Raw genomic sequence first — 21358 nt, 5'->3', positions numbered from 1 at the left:
CCATGCCGGGAGATCGGGTCAACAGAGAGTAGTGGTGACAGATGCAGTGGAACTGCAGGACTCCCAGAGCAAATCTGGCCGCAGGACAAATGGAAGTCAGACAATAGCAGTGCCTGAAAGAAGGCCAACACCTTAGTCTTTCCATTTGCTTCTGGGTTCATCCTTATAGGATACTAGAAATAAATCAGAAAGTGGATATCTTACCCCTGGCCAATGTGATTGTGCAGATGCCAATGGACACCCTATAAAACCCCATCGACCTTTCAACAGCCAGCTCAAATGTTCCCACCCCGAGGAAGCCTTCCCTAGTACCCCTGACAGTTAGGCATCCTCCCTCTCTGTGCTTCCAGCTCTATACACACACCCCTGGCCCCCCCTTACTAAGGTGAAGAGTTATTGTCTATTTCCAAACCTGCCCCACCAGGCTGCAGCACCCCGCAAGGGCTGGGATCCAGTGAATTCATCCTCTCGTTCCCATAATAAATGTGCAAAAACCAGCCGGGCGCGGTGGCTCAAGCCTGTAATCCCAGCTCTTTGGGAGGCTGAGACGGGTGGATCACGAGGTCAGGAGATCGAGACCATCCTGGCTAACACCGTGAAACCCCGTCTCTACTAAAAAAATACAAAAAACTAGCCGGGCGAGGTGGTGGGCGCCTGTAGTCCCAGCTACTCGGGAGGCTGAGGCAGGAGAATGGCGTAAACCCGGGAGGCAGAGCTTGCAGTGAGCTGAGATCCGGCCACTGCACTCCAGCCTGGGCGATAGAGTGAGACTCCGTCTCAAAAAAAGAAAAAAAAAAAAAATGTGCAAAAACCCTTGTTAAATAAGTACAAATTTTACGAGACTGAAAACCACAAGTGTCCAAAGCCTCACAGATGGACAGAGGTACCGTGGAGAGCCAGTCTCCACCCTGCCTGGTCCCTCACGTGCCTGGTCATGGTACAGAAGAAAAGCCTAGCCTGCCCCATCATCCCCAGGGGCCACTCATCAGGGAGGAGGCCAAGTCCTCCTCTCACAGAAGAGCTATGCAGAAGACAGTGCAGCAAGCAGGAAACAGACATGGGCAGCCCAGACACAGTGACCTCAGTGGAAGTCGGAAAAACAGTATCCTTTGAAATGGACCACAGGGACCCTCACAGGTACATCTCCTTCCACAGCTGTCAGATCAGTTCCCTTCAACCTTTTTGTTTCAACTCCAAGTATTGTTTTTGGATGAAGAAAAGCCCAGAAATCTTTCAGAGACCTCTCTGATCACTTCCTGTGACCTCCAATGGGAGAGCACCGTGTGCCTATCACCCTGACACAGGACCTGCCCCGGAGCTAATCGGAGGGAAGCAAACTTCCTGAGGGCAGAGTGGGCCAGCCACACTCCTGGGGGCAGGAGAGACTGCATCTCACAGTCCTGCCTACAAATGTGCCAGCCTCTGAGATAAAAGCAAAGGGGCACCCAAGGACAGCACCACAAGTGCTTTCAGGGCTTTTATTTTTTTTAAGAAGCTGGTGGCTGGAACACTTCTCCCTGATAGCTGACAGTTCAAATCCTGACACTTCACTTCCAGGTAAATAATACAACCAGTTGGGATGCCCTTTGATACGTCGCTCAAGGTGCCTTGGCCTTCTGCAAGGCAAGGACAGATAAAGAGCCTTCACCCCTGGTGACATTGTTAGGCTACTAAGCCAGCCCTGGGGCCACCTACCTCCAGGGAGCTAATTTGGGGTCATACAGTTGAAAGCCTCAGTCAGGTTTTCTCTTAGCTGCAGCCCATAGCATTCCTAACCCACGCACCTCTGGCCTCCTGCCCTTAGGAGGGTTAGAAACGATGGGCAGTACGTATCTATGTGTCCATGTACATGCATGGTCTCCTAGCCCTCCCTGCTTTTCTAGTCCCACCCAAAACCTAAAGTAACTCCAAATCTGTCAGTTAGGCCAGACTGAGCCACGCCCCTACTTAACACAGTCAGCTGATGCCTCCAGGCCTTCTAGTTCACTGTTGCTCAGCTGAATCCTGGGACTTTATCAATGGCTGCCCCTGCAGACACCCAACCTGCTGGGTGTCTCCCATGCTCCCACGCAGCACGCTCAGCAACCCCTTTGCCTGCCCCACCTTGCTTCCTCTCTGAGGGGCTCTAGCTTTTCTTTGAAGCCTTCCCTGCTCTCCCTGATTCCCTTGTCCTCCTGGAATAGACCAGGGTGGTCACCCTCTGCTTCATCCTCATCCACATCCCAAAGTGAACCTTGCCCTGACCTTATTCCTATCTTGGGGCCTGTCTCAGAAGATGAGGGCCCCTCATCCTCAGCCTGTGTACTGAATTCTATCACTCTCACCAACCTCATCCCCCCATCCCTCATCCCTGGAGCAGCCTCCCACCCTCCCTCTTGTCTCTTCAACCTCTCCAGGACCCTTGGGGTTAGGCATAGGGTCAGGGCATCAGGGTTCACATAGATTAGGGTGAAGCTGAGGGTGAAGCCCCTCTGATCTCTTCCAAGAGGGCAAGGGACTTGGGAGACCAGAAAATGGCTCAAAGATGTTCTTGGCCTAATCACTGATCCAGAGCCTCCCATCCTTAAAACACCTCCCTGAACTACCTGCTGGTCCCATTTGCTCCTTTGCAGCCAAGCTTCTGGAGAGGCAGTCAGGAGTCACTCTCTTTTCTTGCTTCTTCTCTCACCCACCTACTGCCATCTGGCTTTTGTCCCATCACTTCTCTAGAGCCACCATGGCCAATGGCACCCCTGACCTCTCCCTGCCACCTCCGACAAGTCTCAGGCCTCACTCTGCTTGGCCCTTTCTGCTGACTTTGATGCCACTGCCCGACCAAGTAACCCTGCCTTATAATCCTCACAGCACCTACCACCATGTGGAATCACCTTCCCTTTTATATTAATAAGAACTGCATGTCCTTGGTCTCCTCACCCATAAAATGGGGATAACAGCCCCACTCATGTCATGGATTGTTAAGAAGACTAAGAGTTATCATGTGTTCCGTCAACAAGAAGACGGATGAACAAACTCAAAGATATTCAGTCAATGGAATGCTACTCAGTAAGGGGAAAAACAAGCAACACACCAACATGAACAAATTTCAAATGCATCACACTGATTGAAAGAGGCCAGAAACAAAAGAGTCCATACTGTATATTCCCACCAATGTGAAATTCTAGAATGGGCAAGATGGATCTATGGTGATAGAAGTCAGAACAGTGGTTGTCTATCAGGAGAGGGGTCTGACTAGACAGAGGCACAAGGAAACTCTCTGGGGTGATAGAGAGTTTTTTTTGTGGTGGGGTGGTAGTCACACAATGTATGCAGTGGTCAAAACTCACGGAGTCATACACTCAAATTGGTGCATTTTATTGTATGCAAATTCTACCTAAATACAGAAAGAAAACAACAAAGAATGAACACACATGAAGTGCTCACACCGTGCCAGGCAGGCGGTAGGAGCTTACCAAACATTAGTTGCCTATGGCTCCCTGGCTATAATCTAAGGTCACAGCCTAGGTCAGGTTCCCCATCAAATCCCTAGGATCTGATGCACGGCAGCATCTCAGCAGGTCAATGTACCTTAGCTGAATGAATAAGAGAATGGATGATTGTGACCACAACATCCCTGCATGCTCCTCTACAGCTGTCATGGCCCAACCACTCTTCTTGGGCCTTCTCTTGGCCTCTTGTTCAGGGTAGGGCTCCCCAGGCTCCTCTCCTAGGTCTCTTCTCTTGATATGTGCTCTCCCTGGAGTTCTTCTTGAAGAACTTTACATTTGTCCCTGTTGAGCTCCAACTCACCAGATTCAACCCTCCATCCCAGGCTGGAGTCTGGGGTCTCCCACCCATTGTGTAACTGCCTTACTTTGCTTTACCTCCATATGTGAGCAAACTCCTGGAGAAGGCTGTCCCTCACCATAAAGAAGAGAAAAAGAAAATCCCCTTTGGATTGAAGCTCACAGCAGGAAGATTTAAAAATACAAGAATGATGAGAAAGCAGAGTCTGTATGATGGACCTTCAGCCAGATGGCCCCGGTTTTAAGAGGGCCTGTTGGACCGGGTGTGGTGGCTCACGTCTGTAATCCAAGCACTTTGGGAGGCCGAGGTAGGTGGATCACGAGGTTAGGAGTTCGAGACCAGCCTGATCAACATGGTGAAACCCCATCTCTACTAAAAATATTTTTTAAATAGCCAGGAATGGTAGTGTGCACCTGTGATCCCAGCTCCTCAGGAGGCTGAGGCAGGAGAATCACTTGAACCCAGGAGGCGGAGGTTGTGGTGAGCAGAGATCACACCACTGCACTCCAGCCTGGGTGATAGAGCAAGACTCCGTCTCAAAAAAAGAAAAGAAGAAGAAGAAGAAAAAAAGCCTGTTTTCAACTGTGAAAAGTTGAGGAGTGTGTTTGTTTTATTTGAGAAGAATCCTGACAAACCAAAGTAAGATGCTCAGGATAATGAAGAGAGCAAAGATGACATCATGAAAGCACTAACTAGAGCAACCAGCTTCACAAATCTAACCTCAATCATTTGGAGCCACAAAAGCTGTTTTATCCAGAGGAAGGGCTGATAAAGAAAGTGAAAATCCAGTCACATGGGAAATAATTACAGGAACCAAGGAGGCCTTATCTTAGTGAAGTCACCACTTGGGGGACACAATTGCCCCCTTCAGATACTAAAGGGCTGCTATGTAAAAGACATAAGACTGAGAAGCAGAATTTTAGGGAGGCAAATTTAACCCAATTTACATCAAACTTGCTAAGATTTATTAAGCAGTTAAACCAGGCACTGTTCTGAACATTTTACACATACTGCAGGTGGTCCCTGACTATGATGGTTCAACTTACGATTTTTCAACTTCACAATGGTGCGAAAGCCATAGGAATGCAGCACACTCCTTGACTGACCATAAGGCTACATCTGGACAAACCCGTCCTAAGTTGAAAATACCGTGTTTTGACTTTGAATGGGTTTATCTGGAAATAACCCCATCCTAAGTCAAGGAGCATCTGTATTGCTGTCCTGGCCAACAGAGGAGAATCCTGAAACAGAAAGGTCAGGGGACTTGCCCAGGAAACTTACCCAGGAAGGGCAGAGTCAGGGCTGGAACCTGGCCACCTGGCCCCTGAGTTCACATTCAACCTCAAGGCTCTTCTGCCTCTTTAATTATTCAAGATTTAATGTTACCCGGGGCAAGTGGGTTCCCTTAGAAGTAACTGGGCTCCCACTCGTGGGGCATCTCACTCAGAACAGGAGGCTGTGTGGCCCCGCAGTGGAGACCAGCAGAAGGTACTGCTGAATAAGAAGGATCTGGGGTATGGAACTACATGGCCTCTGGGATCCTTTCCAGCTCTGAGATCCTACTAGTCTATTTTAGAAAGTTCTGCCATCAGGTTATTAACAAAACCTAAGAATTGGCTCTCACTCCAAAGTGTAATTCTGCCTCCTCTGACTCATACAGCTAGAAATACTTGGAGAGGGTTCACGGGTGGTGGCGGCGGCCCCCTGGCCTTTGTAGGAGAGATCCAGACTGCACGGGCCTCAGCAAGCTCTGGGCCTCAGCTCATGTCCCTCACCTCTGCTGCCAACAGGGAATGACGTGCTGTCTAACGGGCAGGAGGCTCCCGGTCCCCAGGGTGTTGTGGACTGACTGGAGGTAAGAATGCAGGGTATACAGATGAAGAGATAAAATGAACAGTGCTTCCCAGCACCCGCAGGAAATAATAAAATATTTGTATGGCATATTATGGAAGGTTCTTGGCCAAAGGCAAATAGCTTTAGGGCTTAAGAGAGTTAGGCTGCCCCAACCCCTACCTGGAAGCTCCCAGGATGCTATCCGTCTCATACCTGCAAGCCATTCAAGGCCATAGATAGAAACTCTGGGATAGAGAATAATTAGAATGAGAAAATAAGGTAGCATTTCAACTTACTAAGCACCTCCAGCCTACAAGGAACAGGACAGAGGAAAAAGCCCATGAATGGTGAATGGCTCCATCCCTCACCCTGAACAGCACAATTCAAGGAGCAAGAGTGAGGCCTCTCACCTGAGGAGAACCACGCTGTCGGACACGAAGGCTCCAACAGTGACATCTGAAAATGAGAAGTTTACAGCGTTCAGAAACTTGCTGAAGCCCACACCCAACAGGTCCCTGGGAATGAGCTCACAAGGATGGAGGCCCAGCCTTGAGGCCAGAGAGCCCTCTGACGGCCACCGTCTGGGCTATACAATGATCTTGTAAGAATGGAAGCCACACTCTCCCATGCGGCAGCCAATCCCTACGCAGGCTACTGGGGCCTTGAAATGTGGCTGGTCTCAGTTGAGAGGTGCTGTGAGTGTAAAATACACACCACATTTCAAAGGCCTAGTACAGAAAACCATTAACTACCTCACTCATAACTTTCATATTGATTATATGTTGAAATGATAATATGTTGGCTATATTGGGCTAAAACAATTAATAAAATTAACTTCACTTTTTTATCATTTTATGTAATTACGGGAATATTTTAGATTATACATATGGCTTATACTTCTTTTGACGTCAGTGAATTAGAGAAAGACATACCTAGAATTCAGTGACTCTTGGAAAATTCTCTAGGTTCTGAAGAACATGGAATCATCACCCTCCACCCCTCACTCTATGTGACCTGAGTATTTCATGGTATCCCTGTCTGTAAAATGAAGATAATTATCCCCACGGCCTTCTTCAAAGGCTGATAATATTTCATTACATTTAAGTCAGAAAATATTTATTAGTCATTATATAATATTCATTAAGTACTCACTAGATTTATAGTAAATATTTACTAAATATATGAAATCAGAAATTTAAGTCAGTAAATTCATGAAAATACTTGGTAAGCTATAAACAAGACCCTGGTTTAACCAGTAATGTTTACTCCTAAATAACTTTAACTTAGGAAGTACTTACTCTTCCAGTGGTTCTATGCCTTTCTCCCTACCACCCCAACCCGGCAATACAAATCCCTGGCCCTGGGGTTCCCACTACTACTTCACAGAACCAAGTATCTGAGTCTAAGAGGGTCCGAATCTGCACATCACTAAATGCATTGAGCATCTATATGATGGCCTCATTAAGGAAAAACAAACGGCAAATCCATGAATTATAGTGTTCCTAAAATTTCTCCACTTGGGTGTATTTATCAATTTTGTTCTTCAATAGTCTTTTCAAATGAGCTATATGTTTAAAAATAAAAGAATCTGATGAATTTGTCAGTTTCCCTTATGAAAAACACAAGATCAGAAATTCAGATCCATTGTGAACTGTGAACACCTTGCTCACTTCACATTTGCAGAAAAGCAGCTGAACCACTGGGAAGGGTGGATCCCCGTGCACTGCAGGCTCTGGGCAGCCCCTGACATTGAGTCTCAGCATCCTTGTCTATAAAGTGGGGAAAACACCCTATCCTCCTTCCCCTCCGGGGTCACTGTGAGATGCATATTGCATGTGGAAGCATTTTGTACATATTAAATGCTAAACCCATATAAGGTATTATTTGGGGACGGCCACAAATTGCCCAGAACAAGAACTGCTTTCTCAAACTTACAAAGGCCCAGGAGGGTCTTTCTTGGGACAAAAGCTTCAACACTGACTTCTTTCTATTCCCACACTTCCTCCTGGCTCTGCAGTCTTGAGGAATTTCCAAAACTCCTATCTGTACAAAAGTACACAATGTGGTGTCCTCATACAAGACTGCGTTAGTTTCCTTAAATTTTAGTGGAAAGAAATATTTCTCAAAAGCAAGATGACTACAAAATTTAGAGAAATGTTTCCTGAATTCCATGACCATTCTGGATTTTTTTCAAATTCTTACTGTTGTTTCCTCACCTGACCCCACCCCATCTTGAAACACCTGAAGAACCACTACTCCACTACCCAGGCAATTTGACCTAGGCCAGATATCACTTGGGATTGGGTTGGAAATCATGTATTTTTATCCAGTTAGCCACAACTACCACAGGCATTAATTAACCCTAAAGTCAAGCCAGCCAGCCTTGAATGGTGAAGGTCACCTTTGTCCACACACAAGAGGACGTGGTTTTCTTTTCACTCCAAATCTTTCTCTACCATTTTCTTTCAAGAGTAGGGGCGGGGGGTGGGGGCATGTGGAGGGGTGGGGGATGCTGCTCCTTTTCCCACCCAGAGTAAGAAGCCTTTGAATGTGATTAAATACAAAGGAAAACATGAGGTTTCACTATTCACCATTTTAGATGTGGCCAGTGCGATTTTTCGTCATTAGAATCACTGCCACAGAAACCACTATAAAAATCCACCCTCCTGGTGCTAAGCCCTTCAGAGTAGATCATTTTAAAACCCCAAAATAAATGTCAACATTATTTTCACCTTAAAATTGAACACCAGGCAAAACACCCTATTCTATCGTGTGAACTGTCGTAATTCTAAATAGATGTGATGATTGCTAACCAGACAGAAAATTATTCTACTTCATGCATTTATCTTCATTTATCTCACATGCCTTTAAAGAAAAACAGCTTACCAGGATAGCCATTTGCATCCATATCAATGCCTCCCGATATGGACTGACCAAACATCCGGAGCACTGGATTTATCTTCCGCCCAGACAGTTTCTGAAACAGATAATAGAAAAATGGAGTCATAGGAAAAGACCACTGTCACAAATAAGAACTGTGACTGCTTTATTCCAGCTTCTCTTGACACTCGGTCTTAAAGTTGTTGAAAGAAAAAAAAAAAAAGTAATCCTAATGTGATCAGCAAGTCTTTAGCAGACAGTTGAAGACCACACACTCCTTTATTACTACTTGCCTTGGCAAATGTCATCATTTAATTTTCTTTCTAAGTTCTGTGCTAATGAAAAAAATCCACCTAGACTACCATGATAATGTTTTGACATGCTGAAGTTCAAAATGGATACCGTTTAACTTCCATTCCTAATGGAGGTTCTGTTTGTTTTTACACAGGTGTAGCTGGCTGAAATTCTAAGAACATATTTAGCTTATATCTTTCTTCCCAAATATGTACTAAATATTTAACACTCTCCTCCTAAGAGGCACACATTACAAAGTCTTTCCCTAGACAGACAGGTAATTAACATGTCTAGCTGGAAAAGATGGCCATGTGGAAACTACCTCTCCGTCCAGTCAACCAGAAGATCTATAGATTCTGGAGCTTCACAGACAGGAGTGAACAGTTTTACCTAGTAAATCTAGAACTCCATGGTCCTGAACCTTCTTAAACTGTAGGAAATCAAAACAACTCGGCTAAAGAAGATGCCCTCCCCTCTAGAAAACAGCCCCCTCAACCAACTGGAGTTCGCAACTTCACCATGGGACACGCTAGCATCTATGCTTACTTTATATGTTTTTTAAAAACGAAACTTTCTCTCTTTTTTTTTTTTTTTTAAGAGATAGAGTCTTGCTCTGTTGCCCAGGCTAGAATGCAATGGCACAATCATAGCCCACTGCGGCCTCAAACCCCTGGGTGTAAGTGATCCTCCTGCCTCAGCCTTGCAAGTAGCTGGGACTACAGGCATGCTCCAATATACCCAGCCGTTTTACTTTTTTGTCAGACGGGGTCTTGCCATGTTGCCCAAGCTGGTCTCAAACTCCAAGCCTCGAATAATGTTCCTGCCTCAGCTTCCCAAGGAACTGGGATTACAGCCACTACTCCTGGCTGTGCCTACTTTTTATTCATCATTAAGTTCATCACACATCCACACAGGCAGCACTGATTCAGCAATATTTATTGTACAAACAGCCCTTGTCACACTGAAGCTGTGCATCAACATTCATGTGGCGCAGTTCCTCACAAAGATACTGAACTTCTTGAATCAGAAAAGTCCCATCTTCTGGGATCTGACCTACTCTTTCTGCCTTTATCTGCATGGTCCCCAGGGGAGGCTTACTTCCTGATGCCCTCACTGTGGAGGACAAGAGAAATGCTTTGTTTTCGAAGTACAACAGAACCAGGTTTACCAGCTATCTGGGGGCTCCCTTTGACTTTCTTTCCTTATCCTTCTCTTTCCTGAGTCATCCTGCAGAGAAGTCACGAAGGCAGGGAGGGGGTACTTTCCACAGGATCTACAGATGGAGGCACGAAGGATGCCCCCTGACCCCCAGCAGCTGATAACTGCAAATTACCCTCCTAGAAGTGATCAGAGAAGGCTGTTTGCCATCCTTGGTTAAGCCATCCAACAGGAAATGTGCAAGCACCAAAGTACAAATCAGAACACTGTAGGAAACACTGAAGAGAACCCTACATCCCACGTGGCTCTGTCTAAACAAACACGTATGTGTGTCTGTGCATTTCTTAAAAGCCACGTTTTGAAGCAGACCCTCTCAGCTCTGGGGTCCAAGAACTTTAGCAGCAGCCTGCCCCTGGATCTACATTTCTAAGGTATGCTGTGGCTGGGACGAGGGGGAGAGTGAAGGGGTGGTCCATCTGGGGGTGGTGATGCAGGCTTAAGTTATCCCACAGACATCTGCAGGCCATTATGCTATAAAGCCAAGAAGATAAGTCTGCCCAGTGCTAATAACCCTAAATGAAAACCAGGAGCCATGGAAACCTCCGCTTGACCAGGTTTCTATGCAGTGTCCCTTCCAGCAAGAGAAGGATCACAGGAGCCGCCATATGCCCAGAGGGCTCTTGCATTGGGAAAGGCACACAAGGATCTTAAAATCAACACTCTCTGTGGTAAACTCGAGAGAGAGTTAAAGAGCAATGTGGAAGAAGTGTGGGCCCTGATCTCACAATTTACCCAGCAGAAATAATACCAATCTGGGCCAAAGCAAAGTGATTCCATTGCCCAGAGTTGTTTCTGATTCATTCCTCTAGTTCACCCACACAATGCCTGCTCTGTCCAGGACCTGGGCCTGCAAGAATCTGCCATTAAAAGATTTTTTTTTTCCTTTTAAATCACTGCCCTTATCATACACATATTAGCAGCTTGGGAAAGTATAATCATAGTTGCTTCTTTCCTTCTTTTTCCTTAAAAGTCCCAAACCACTTCTCTTTGTCAAAGCAAAGGAGCCAGCCTGCATGCTGACAAAGGCAGGCTGGTCCAGCTGCTATCCCTGCTTCCTACTAAAGACACTCCATGCTAACCACAAGAGTTATACTGTGGTTCTCTGCAGGGATTCCACCCAGCAACCAAACAAAACACTGGAGGGCCCCGGAGGAGGGGAAGCCAGGGTCTCTCACAGGTTGCCTCACTGTGTGATTAGCTTCTGAGGTCCAGGAAAACAAGCTTCCCGGAGGATGCATGGAGAATGACCCTGACCGCTGCCCGAGCACGGGGCTCCTTGGGTGACTTTTACCTTGTCACAATGGGAAGAGCATCAACGCCCCAGCCTAGGGCAGCTCTTGTGACTCAGATGTGGCCCCCAAACTGTGCCTAAAGCTCTCTTCCTCCTGCCTTGTAGGCTGAATCACCGAAGTTTATTAATCCCCTGTTATGTATTTCTAATGAAAAGAGGATGATCTGGATAGATAAATGCCCCTCAGAGAATGTACGCCTCATGGCAAAATAGTTTCCATACTCGTAAGTTTTCCTACTGAGTTTCTTACTGTTCCTTTTTGCAATGTGGAGTTGAGGATGGTGGTTACGATACAAGTTTCAGGCATCAGACTGGCAAAGATTCTGTGGCCATACTGCCACTTACGACCTTGGGCAAGTTAAATAACCTCCTTGGCGTGTAGTCACCTCATGGATAAATGGTGGATAATAAACGGACCCATCTTATATGGCTGCTGTGAGGATTAAGGGTAAAGAAAGGGCAGAGTAGGCACCCAAAAAACAGTCCCTCCTCTTCCCAGTGCCTCCCAAAGCCCTGTCTCCTGCAGGTGAGGCACTGAGCTCAGCAGGAGGCCAGCAGACAGGGGATCTGAGGCACCACTGACAACCAACCAACCCTCCACCCTTAACTAGTTTATCTCTATCTGCCACAGGACAATTATTCATGTAGAAGTTGTACTTACATTTACATGCTGCCTCTTAAAATTAAAATACAAATATATACATATGAGTAGGAAGTAGTTAGCAAGGAAGTAGTTAGCATGTAATAAGTGTTCAATAAATAAATATTTGTTGATTGGAAATTTCTCAGTGTGTGTCCCCTTCTGTCTCTGACCCACTGGGAAAAGACCAGAGCCGGTGCCACTCCACGTGCAGACATCCACAAATATCCTGACAATGCTTCTGCTGAGAGCATGACTTCCTTTTTTCCCATGGGCTGGGCTTGACACCATCAGCAAGATTGAACACCAAGCTGATACAACAAAAAACAGAACTCACCACTTCCATGTTCCCAAGTATAGGGAGCAAGGGCAGAGTCCTAACTGGCTCCTGGTTTTGAGGCCAGCTGGGATGACAGCCTGTGATCAGTTTCAGGCCCCTCCACCATGGACCATTGTCCTTCTAGATTATATATTAAAACATATCCCTTTGCCTTAGCATAGATGGTTGACAAAGTAGTCACCAAAAAGAGAAAGCTTCCTTTCCTTTCTTTTTTTTTCTTTCATTTCTTTTTTTTTATTATTATTATACTTTAAGTTCTAGGGTGCAGGTTTGTTACATATGCATACATGTGCCATGTTGGTGTGCTGCACCCATTAACTCGTCATTTACATTAGGTATATCTCCTAATGCTATCCTTCCCTCCTACTCCCTCCCCACAATAGGACCCGGTGTGTGATGTTCCCATTCCTGTGTCCAAGTGATCTCATTGTTCAATTCCCACCTATGAGTGAGAACATGCAGTATTTGGTTTTCTGTTCTTGTGATAGTTTGCTGAGAATGATGGTCTCCAGCTGCATCCATGTCCCTGCAAAGGACATGAACTCATCCTTTTTTTATGGTTGCATAGTATTCCATGGTGTATATGTGCCACATTTTCTTAATCCAGTCTGTCACTGATGGACATTTGGTTGATTCCAAGTCTTTGCTATTGTGAATAGTGCCACAATAAACATACATGTGCATGTGTCTTTATAGCAGCATGATTTATAATTCCTTTGGGTATATCCCCAGTAGTGGGATGGCTGGGTCAAACAGTATTTCTAGTTCCAGATCCTTGAGGAATCGCCACACTGTTTTCCATAATGGTTGAACTAGTTTACAGTCCCACCAACAGTGTAAAAGTGTTCCTATTTCTCCACATTCTCTCCAGCATCTGTTGTTTCCTGATTTTTTAATAATTGCCATTCTAACTGGTGTGAGATGATATCTCATTGTGGTTTTGATTTGCATTTCTCTGATGGCGAGTGATGATGAGCATTTTTTCTTAGATAAATGGCTCTAACTCTGAGTAAGAGTTGAAAATCTTCTTTAAGAAAAATGCACCCCTGAGTGTGAGCAAACTCGGGATTCTAAGAATTTTTTTTTTTTTTTTAGTATTTAATAAGCAATATTAATTGTATCTTTCACAAAAGGGTAGGAAGGCCAAGGCAAGAAAAATGTTTTTCTTTGTACCTCCAGGGCATGGTGCATAATGAAGGTTCCAAACATGTTTGTTGAATGAATGTATGAATAGTTGCCATATCACTTTCACACCAATTACCATTGAGTACTGCGGGACTATCCCACTGGCATCACCATGATAGATATAGACCGCCCCTGCGAAGTCGTCCTCCTTGGGTGCACCAATGGCCACATCTGAGGGTAGAAAAACAGCTATGGGTTAAAAAGCCACATTAATAATATAAGTGCAGTTTCCCTAATTCTGGTTATCATGTCTGAGTCCCTGGATACCAGAAATTATTAAGTTGTTGATGGTCAAGCATTAATTTAGGCACATGATCCCTTAGCAGAAAAAAAAAAAAAACCGCCGGGTGTGGTGGCTCACGCCTATGATCCCAGCACTTTGGGAGGCCAAGGCAGGCAGGTCGTCTGAGGTCAAGAGTTCAAGACTAGCCTGGCCAACATGGTGAAACCCCATCTCTACTAAAAATATAAAAATTAGCTGGGTATGGTGGCGCACGCCTGTAGTCTCAGCTACTCTGGCAGCTGAGGCAAGACAATTGCTTGAACCCGGGAGGCGGAGGTGGCAGTGAGCTGAGATTATGCCACTGGACTCTAGCCTGGGCAACAGAGTGAGATTCCATCTCAAAAAAAAAAAAAAAAAAAAAAAAAAGTACAGTGAAAACTATAGAAGCTGATCGAGAAGAGTTTAGTTCCAAAAAAGTTTCTACCTTATGCTCATAAGAAAAACCACTGACCCATCCAATAAAAGAAATGCAAATATAAACTACCTGCCCTAATTTCCGTCAGGGAGAATTCCATAGACAATGGCTATTGCATAACTGAGAAAGTCTGAGGTCCTGGATAAAGGACTATTCCTTATTATTATTTGATAATAAATCCATTCCTGGATAAAGGAAATGTACAGAGGGCATTTACTTCACAGACAAAAAACAACATTACTCTCACAAACTGGCAACTCCTAGAACAAAGCCTAGATCTTTCTAACTTTATTTCCTTGCTTCTAACAAAGTCATGTGTCTGCAGAAGTGAGGCCAAGCAGGAGGAAAATGAAGCCTTCTGTAGCCAGTGGTAGGAGGATCAAAGATGTCTGGATGGCTGGCTTGGGCAAGGGTTGCCCCACCTCCACCACCATATACCCTGGTGACATGGCTGCTCCACCTCCCGATGTCCTTATGCTGTGTATGCAGGGAGGCGAAGAGGCTCAAACAAGCCAGAGAGAGAGGCCAAGAGGCTGTGAGGAATACTGCTGTCCAAACAGACCTAAACATTAGGTACATATGCCTCCATGCCTCCCAAGACACACACACACACACACACACACACATGTGCACTCTCAAAAGGCAACCCAGCTGCTGCTATAATCAGGCAGAAGATGTCCGGGTTTCTAATTCTCTCCTCACTCATTTCCCCATCAACGTGGTAGAGCAGCATGGAGCATCAAAGGCTCAGAAACAAGGAGAGTTGATGGCAGGATGAAGCTGTTCAAAGTTCTCTGCCATAAGAAGTCCCAAATGAACCAGCCCCAAGGTTTGCTTCCACTGCAAACAACAAAGAACACTGAGCTGGTGAGAAGGGGTTATGCAGAGACAAAACTCCAGTGGGCTGGAAGCTCGGCCCTGTGTGTCTACACGGAGAGCACCTCTAAATGTGTCCTCTCTCCCTACAGCACACTGATGGGCCTTTGGAGTGGGCCAATAGACCCAGGAGCATGTCACTAGAGATGGATAGTCAGCGGGCAGGCTCACCCTCTGAAGCAGAGCAGCGTGCTGCACCTGGAGGGGCTCTGCGCACCAGGAACACTCACTCACCTGGGAACCCATCGTCATCCAGATCGTCTAGGCTGGCAATGCTTTCTCCAAAGTGCGCATTGTAGGCGCCATCCCCGGTCAGAGCCAGCTGCTCCTCGAGGGCTCCCTGGGAAACAGGATGGAGGAGAAAATGGAAAACAAAATAAAAACAAACAGAACAAACAATAAAAATCAATAAAAAACCAGAGCTTGAATGCTGCCCTGCTAGAGCACACTCATCGACAGGAAACATCTGGGCAGAATTACAGGAACCCAAATTTCTCTCTCCTGCTGGCAAAATGAGTCCCTTTTACCTGCTTAGCAGGATGGTCTTCCATAGCCTGAGATGCATTTTTGAGGGAAGGAGAATGTCACGGTAGCCAATGACTACACTCCCCCTTGTCCTAATGCTCTACACACAAGCAAACCTCCCTACCCACCTGTCCCCGCTGTGCTCTCCGCATCCTTAAGGTATAGCAATTTTTCCCCAATGTTGTTTTAAAAGGGTATACATTTTTCTATTTTTTCTTTCCTGTGTCTTTTGGTACAAGTTTATAAAGCTGTTTTGCAAAGTGCGTGTATGAGTTATCTTGATAGAGGGAGTCATGGTTCAGAAAATCCAAGCACCCAGTCGTTCTTGGCCAGGGGGTGACTGTGGTGGCAGACGTCACTGTGCCTGTTATTCATGCATGGCTCAGGTATGAATTTCCTGACAAAATACTAACCAACGGGGGTGGGGGTCAATGGTGTACAAAGGCAGGAAAAGTCATCTGACTTTGGGGGAAAAAGTCATACCCACTCTCACCCCAAATCACTGACACGTGAATACCAGAGTGATACAACACAATCTGATGTCTTGAGGCATGAGAAGATTTATGCATTCCCCAGTGCAGAGGCAGTCTGGGCCCACTATATCCCACAGGCCATCCTGCGAGTGTCTGGCTTTTATCATGACCAAGTCTTCTTTCTCACTGTCAACACAATTTACAACTTGAAAACAGTCAAGGTGAGATGATTTCTTGGGTAAATGAAACCTCCACCCCAAAACACAAATATGCATTAATTTGTTTCTTTCAGTGTCGTGGGGAAGAGGAGAGGAACACCAGCAACTGATTCCTTCTATGTACCAGGCACTGTACAACCAGCTCCTCATTCAAATCACACAATGACTCCATAAGGAAAATCTTATGATGCCTCTCACTTCACAGATGAGGAAATTGGGCCACCAATTTCAAGCCATTTGTCCACATCACACAGGCTAGCACATGGCAAAACCAAGAGTCAAACTCAGGTCCACCTTGCTCCAAAGTCAGCACTTTTTCCACTCCTCCACATTGCCTTCTGATCTTTATTCAGATGGCTACGTTCAACAGAAATGAGAATACTCTGGTACTTAGAATAACCACACAACATCAAGAAACGCTGGTTGGCAGGAGAGGGTGTAGGCGCATCATGCCTAGTGGAGGCCTGGGGCAGTTCTCGTGCTTCAAGAGTCCACCTCCTGATTTAGACACACAGTCTGGCTGTTGGACCTGACTCCTACACAAATGTCTCAGTCTCCTGCAAATATAATGGCAGACACCACTGAATGCCCACGGCACTCATCTATTTCATGTCCCCCTGATTTCTCCCTGCACCCTGCCCTGACCTCCTAGAATGTCAGTGGGGATGCAGGTGCTAAGGGTTCCTGCAACAGGTACCAATAAGCACCTTCCCTCGCAGGTATTTTATTTTTTTTAGACACAGAGTCTCGCTTTCTAGCCCAGGCTGGAGTGCAGTGGTGCAATCATAGCTCACTACCACCTCAAACTCCGGTGCTCAAGGGATCCTCTCGCCTCAGCCTCCTGAATAGCTAGGATTACAGGCAACCACCACTGCACCTTGCTTGTTGGCAGTGGTGACTGACTGACTAACTGATTGACAAGGTCTCACTCTGTCACCCAGGCTGGAGTACAGTGGCTCACTGCAGCCTCCACCTCCTGGGCTCAAACAATCCTCCCACCTCAGCCTCAGCTGGGACCACAGGCAAGCACCACCACACCTGGCTAATTTTTTGTGTGTTTTTAGTAGAGACATGGTTTCACCATGTTGACCAGGCTGGTCTTGAACTCCTGGCCTCAAGTGATCCTTCCGCCTTGGCCTCCCGAAGCCTCCCTGGTTTTAGATCTGCCTTCCTGAAAAGCCTGAAAACCTCAGAGGCAACATAAGGCTCTAACAGTCCCTGGCTCTCCTTTCACTGTTTCCTTCCTTTCTGGCATCTGCTCACTTAGTTATAGTTAAACCTCTGCCCTCTCCTAACTGGGATACCTAGCATCTCAGTCACTGCTTAATAGTATACTTTGACTGATTTTTTTTTAATATGAGATTATATACTTACTATTTGAATAAAGATAAAACTAAACATCTACCCAGAGAGCTGTCACTCATATTCTCTATGTATTTGGCATATTTCTGAGGACTGGTTATACATGCAGTTTTCATCCCATTTTCCACTGATTATCTCATAAGCATTTTCTCATGTTAGATAAAAGGTAGGCGGCACCAGAATGTTTTCATTGAACCACCTCACTCTTGTTGAATACTTGCACTTGAATACTGGTACTTCCAGATCCTGAAAAGACTGCTTTCTCACTGGTCTCCTGCCTCCATGATGCACTGCTGTCCCCCAACCCAGCCCCCACTCACCCACCCTCCATTAGCTACAGAGGGCCAGAGGCACCTTTCTGTCCATGTCACATCCCTTTCGTGGTTCTGCAGAATAGGGGACATCAAGATTATTGGTCGGGAGTGGTGGCTCACATTTGTAATCCTAGGGAGGCCAAGAAGAGCAGATTACTTGAGATCAGGAGTTTGAGACCAGCTGGGCCAACATGGTGAAACCCCATCTCTACTAAAAACACACAGAAAAGTAGCCGGATGGGGTGGCAAGCACCTGTGATCCCAGTTACTTGGGAGGCTGAGGCAGGAGAAGAGCTTGAACCCAGGAGGCAGAGGTTGCAGTAAGCCGAGACTGCGTCACTGCACTCCAGCCTGGGTGATGGCGTGAGACTCTGTCTCAAAAAAAAAAAAACAAAAAAGAAAACAAGATTATGGCTCCCATGCAGTCCCTCGACCCCCCATGCTGAAGTGAGTGGTGACACCACCTCACACCCCAACCCACTTGCCCAGTTTCGCACTGGGAGCTCTGCTCCAGCCCACTCTGCCTGTCTGCTAACTCCTACTCCTTCTTCAAGATTCCCCAGCCATTGTGTCCTCCTCTGCTTCCCTGGGAAGATGTGCATATGCTCCCAGAGAGGTGGCATAACCTTGAGACACAAAGCATGCCAGCTCTGAAGCCAGCTTGCCTAGGTTCAAATCCCAGCCCCACTTCTTAGCTGTGTGGTTTTGGACACATTACCTAACCTCTCTGGGCCTCAGTTTTTTCACCTGAAAAATGGGCACCCTTGATACCATGTGTACATTGCATTGAAATCTCTCACAGAAAGCAGGAAGAAGAGTCCCTGGTACATAGTAAGCACTCAAAAGACAATTAAGATTCCTCCTTGGCCCCTGGGTGTATGCAGTTGTAACATTGTATATAACTTTCCATTAATGGACCATTGAGCTTATTCAAGACAGAAATCACATATTTTCATCTCCTCTGGGTAACACGGCCCCCAGTGCCCGCCTAGAGGGGTGCTCAGCCACTACTGGTTGGACAAATGTCCCTACCCCACACCCATCCACACGTTGTCCAGTATTGTACTCACATTTCCTCTGTTGATGTAGACAGTGACCTGTCCCTCGTCCCTGATCTCAGAAAACATGGGGGCCCCCACCAGCAGGTCAGAGAGGCCGTCCCCATTCAGGTCAACTGCGCACAAGGAGGAGCCGAAGTAAGAGCCCATCTGCAACCAAGTTGAGTTGCAACAAAGCATTCAGTGTCTGCTCTTACACAAGGATGCCCTCGCTTTCCTCCACCCCATTGGCTTTAGAAACATCCCTGAGAGGCTGGACGGCTATGCTGCCCCCTAAACCAGAATGCCTAGCAAAGAGTAGAATACCCAACTTCCAGCAGCAAGGCAGAGCCCCAGTCAGTGTGACCCAAAGTCCCCCATTCCTGGAGTCCTATCAAGGGGAAGATAAATAGATTGATGCCCAGAGAATGAGGTGCTGTTTTTAAAAATGCAAGCCAAGGATTCAAAGTTATGTTACAACCATAATAAAAATGCCCCTTATATCAGACAAGGCCAAGCAAGTAGGAATATGAAATCTCACAACACAAGAAAGGCATGAAAATAAATGTTACATGGAGAAATAGGTTATTTTCTCCCAGTCCTATGCATAGCTAAAGGTTGGTTAGGAAGGCATGAGCTGAAGTGACAGAAAAAGGTACAACTTTTAAGACTGTTTGACTGATGAGGGAACAGAGCAAGATAATATTGACTTTCAATTATAGCTTAATTAGGAGTCTCAAACCCATATACCAACAGGATACAGGCAGGTGATGTAACAGGCATAAGAAAAAAATTAATGTGGCAAGTGACACTTGTCTTCCATGTCTAGATAACAATAGGGACTGGTGGAGACTATGGCAAACTGAAGCCCACAAGCCTGGCTAAAGCAGCAGCTTCTACCCAGGTGCAGCTAACTGCCACCAAGAGGAAGGCTGACCCAGAGAGGAGCAACCTTTGCATTTTCCAAAAGAAGCCAAAAATTTAAAACTTTATTTAAAGTGCCAGTGTTTTAAATGCTCACAACTTCTTCATGCGTAAAAACAATAAACAAATGCTGCGCAAGCCAAACAAAATATATGTAGGCTGTATTCTTTCCAAAGGCTGTCAGTTTGCAACCTCTACTTAAAACAAAAAAGAAGAAGAAGGAGGCTGGGCATGGTGACTCACCCCTGTACTCCCAGCACTTTGGGAGGCACGTGGATCACAAGGTCAGGAGTTCGAGACCAGCCCAGACAACATGGTGAAACCCCGTCTCTACTAAAAATATAAAAATTAGCTGGGCATGGTGGCAGGCACCTGTAATCCTAGCTACAAGGGAGGCTGAGGCAGAAGAATCGCTTGAACCTGGGAGGCGGAGGTTGCAGTGAGCCAAGATCGCGCCACTGCACTCTAGCCTGGGTGACAGAGCAAAGACTCTGTCTCAAAAAAAAAAAAAAAAAAGAAAGAAAGAAAGAAAAAGAAAAAGCATTATTCTTTTAAAATAAATGTTTTCTAATAACAGGCCCCTGGCTTGATGGACATGAACAAGTCTTTTCTTTTACTGTTGGAGTTTGTTGGCAGCTGACCCAGGGAGTTTGAGGGAAAGAGGTAAAGGACACTCCAATCTATTTCCTGCAGCTAACAGGATCACAGGAGGGCTTTGTAGTGGCCGCTCAGATATCCTTCCCCAGTGATATGCCAAGGCCATCTCCCTCCCCTCCGACTACCCATTCTCAAAGGAGAAAGGAACAGGAAAGGGTTGACATCACAGAGGGTGAGGAGGCAAGACATCAAGTTACCAGTCACTATTTCAATGGCCTTGCCAATCTCCCCATCTGAGCTTTGGTAAAAGAAATCAGTAAGATACAGGCAAAGACCCAAAGAGCCAAGCTGCTGGCTGCACTCACTGGCTGAGCCCCAGGGGAACTGTTTGTTTCATTCCAAAGGACTATTTAATTTGGCATCTTCATCAATGTTAAATTAGAAATCTCTGTATGTGAAGTTTCCTACCTAAGTTTTGAAATACAAATGCTTCACATACTCCGTTAATTCAATACAACTTCAATATGGCAATGGCATGCTTTGGCGTTAGCATCCAATGATCAGAGTCCCCATCAGCCTGGAAATGTGGGGAGATGTGTGTCTGTATTAACATCTGAACTGCACACATGTTGGTGATTTCTTATATGTATTATTTGGAGAAAGTCAACCAATAAAGACAAAAATCAGCTTTTTTTGTTTTGGTGTGTTTTTTTTCTTTGTTTTTTCTTATGGGAAGCCAGGATGCAGAACTATCTGACCAAATTCTAGCCAAACGGAAGCAGAAGTGAACCGGTGGTTTGCTGAGTTAGAACTCTCCTGTCTATGTGGCTCTGGACATAGGGATAAAGCTAAGGCATCCTTTGAAAGCCT

At 45.9% G+C, this 21358-nt stretch overlaps 1 protein-coding gene across 3 annotated transcripts in view; it reads right to left on the bottom strand.

Annotated features, from left to right (window-relative positions):
- Positions 1 to 21358, bottom strand: part of ITGA9 (integrin subunit alpha 9) — a 422798-nt gene that overhangs the window by 329989 nt on the left and 71451 nt on the right. For all 3 annotated transcript variants that reach the window (XM_033212029.1, XM_033212028.1, XM_033212027.1), the window contains exons 9-13: positions 19001 to 19138; positions 15273 to 15378; positions 13541 to 13635; positions 8503 to 8593; positions 6027 to 6072 (exon numbers count right to left, since the gene is read on the bottom strand). In XM_033212029.1, coding sequence (XP_033067920.1) covers positions 6027 to 6072; positions 8503 to 8593; positions 13541 to 13635; positions 15273 to 15378; positions 19001 to 19138 — 476 coding nt within the window. The remainder of the gene's footprint in view (positions 1 to 6026; positions 6073 to 8502; positions 8594 to 13540; positions 13636 to 15272; positions 15379 to 19000; positions 19139 to 21358) is intronic.

Source organism: Trachypithecus francoisi, unplaced genomic scaffold (genome assembly GCF_009764315.1).
Source record: "Trachypithecus francoisi isolate TF-2019V2 unplaced genomic scaffold, Tfra_2.0 Lachesis_group0, whole genome shotgun sequence".
NCBI lineage: Eukaryota > Metazoa > Chordata > Mammalia > Primates > Cercopithecidae > Trachypithecus > Trachypithecus francoisi.
The sequence above is the reverse complement of the archived record's forward strand: the minus strand, read 5'-3'. Positions and strand labels throughout refer to the sequence as shown.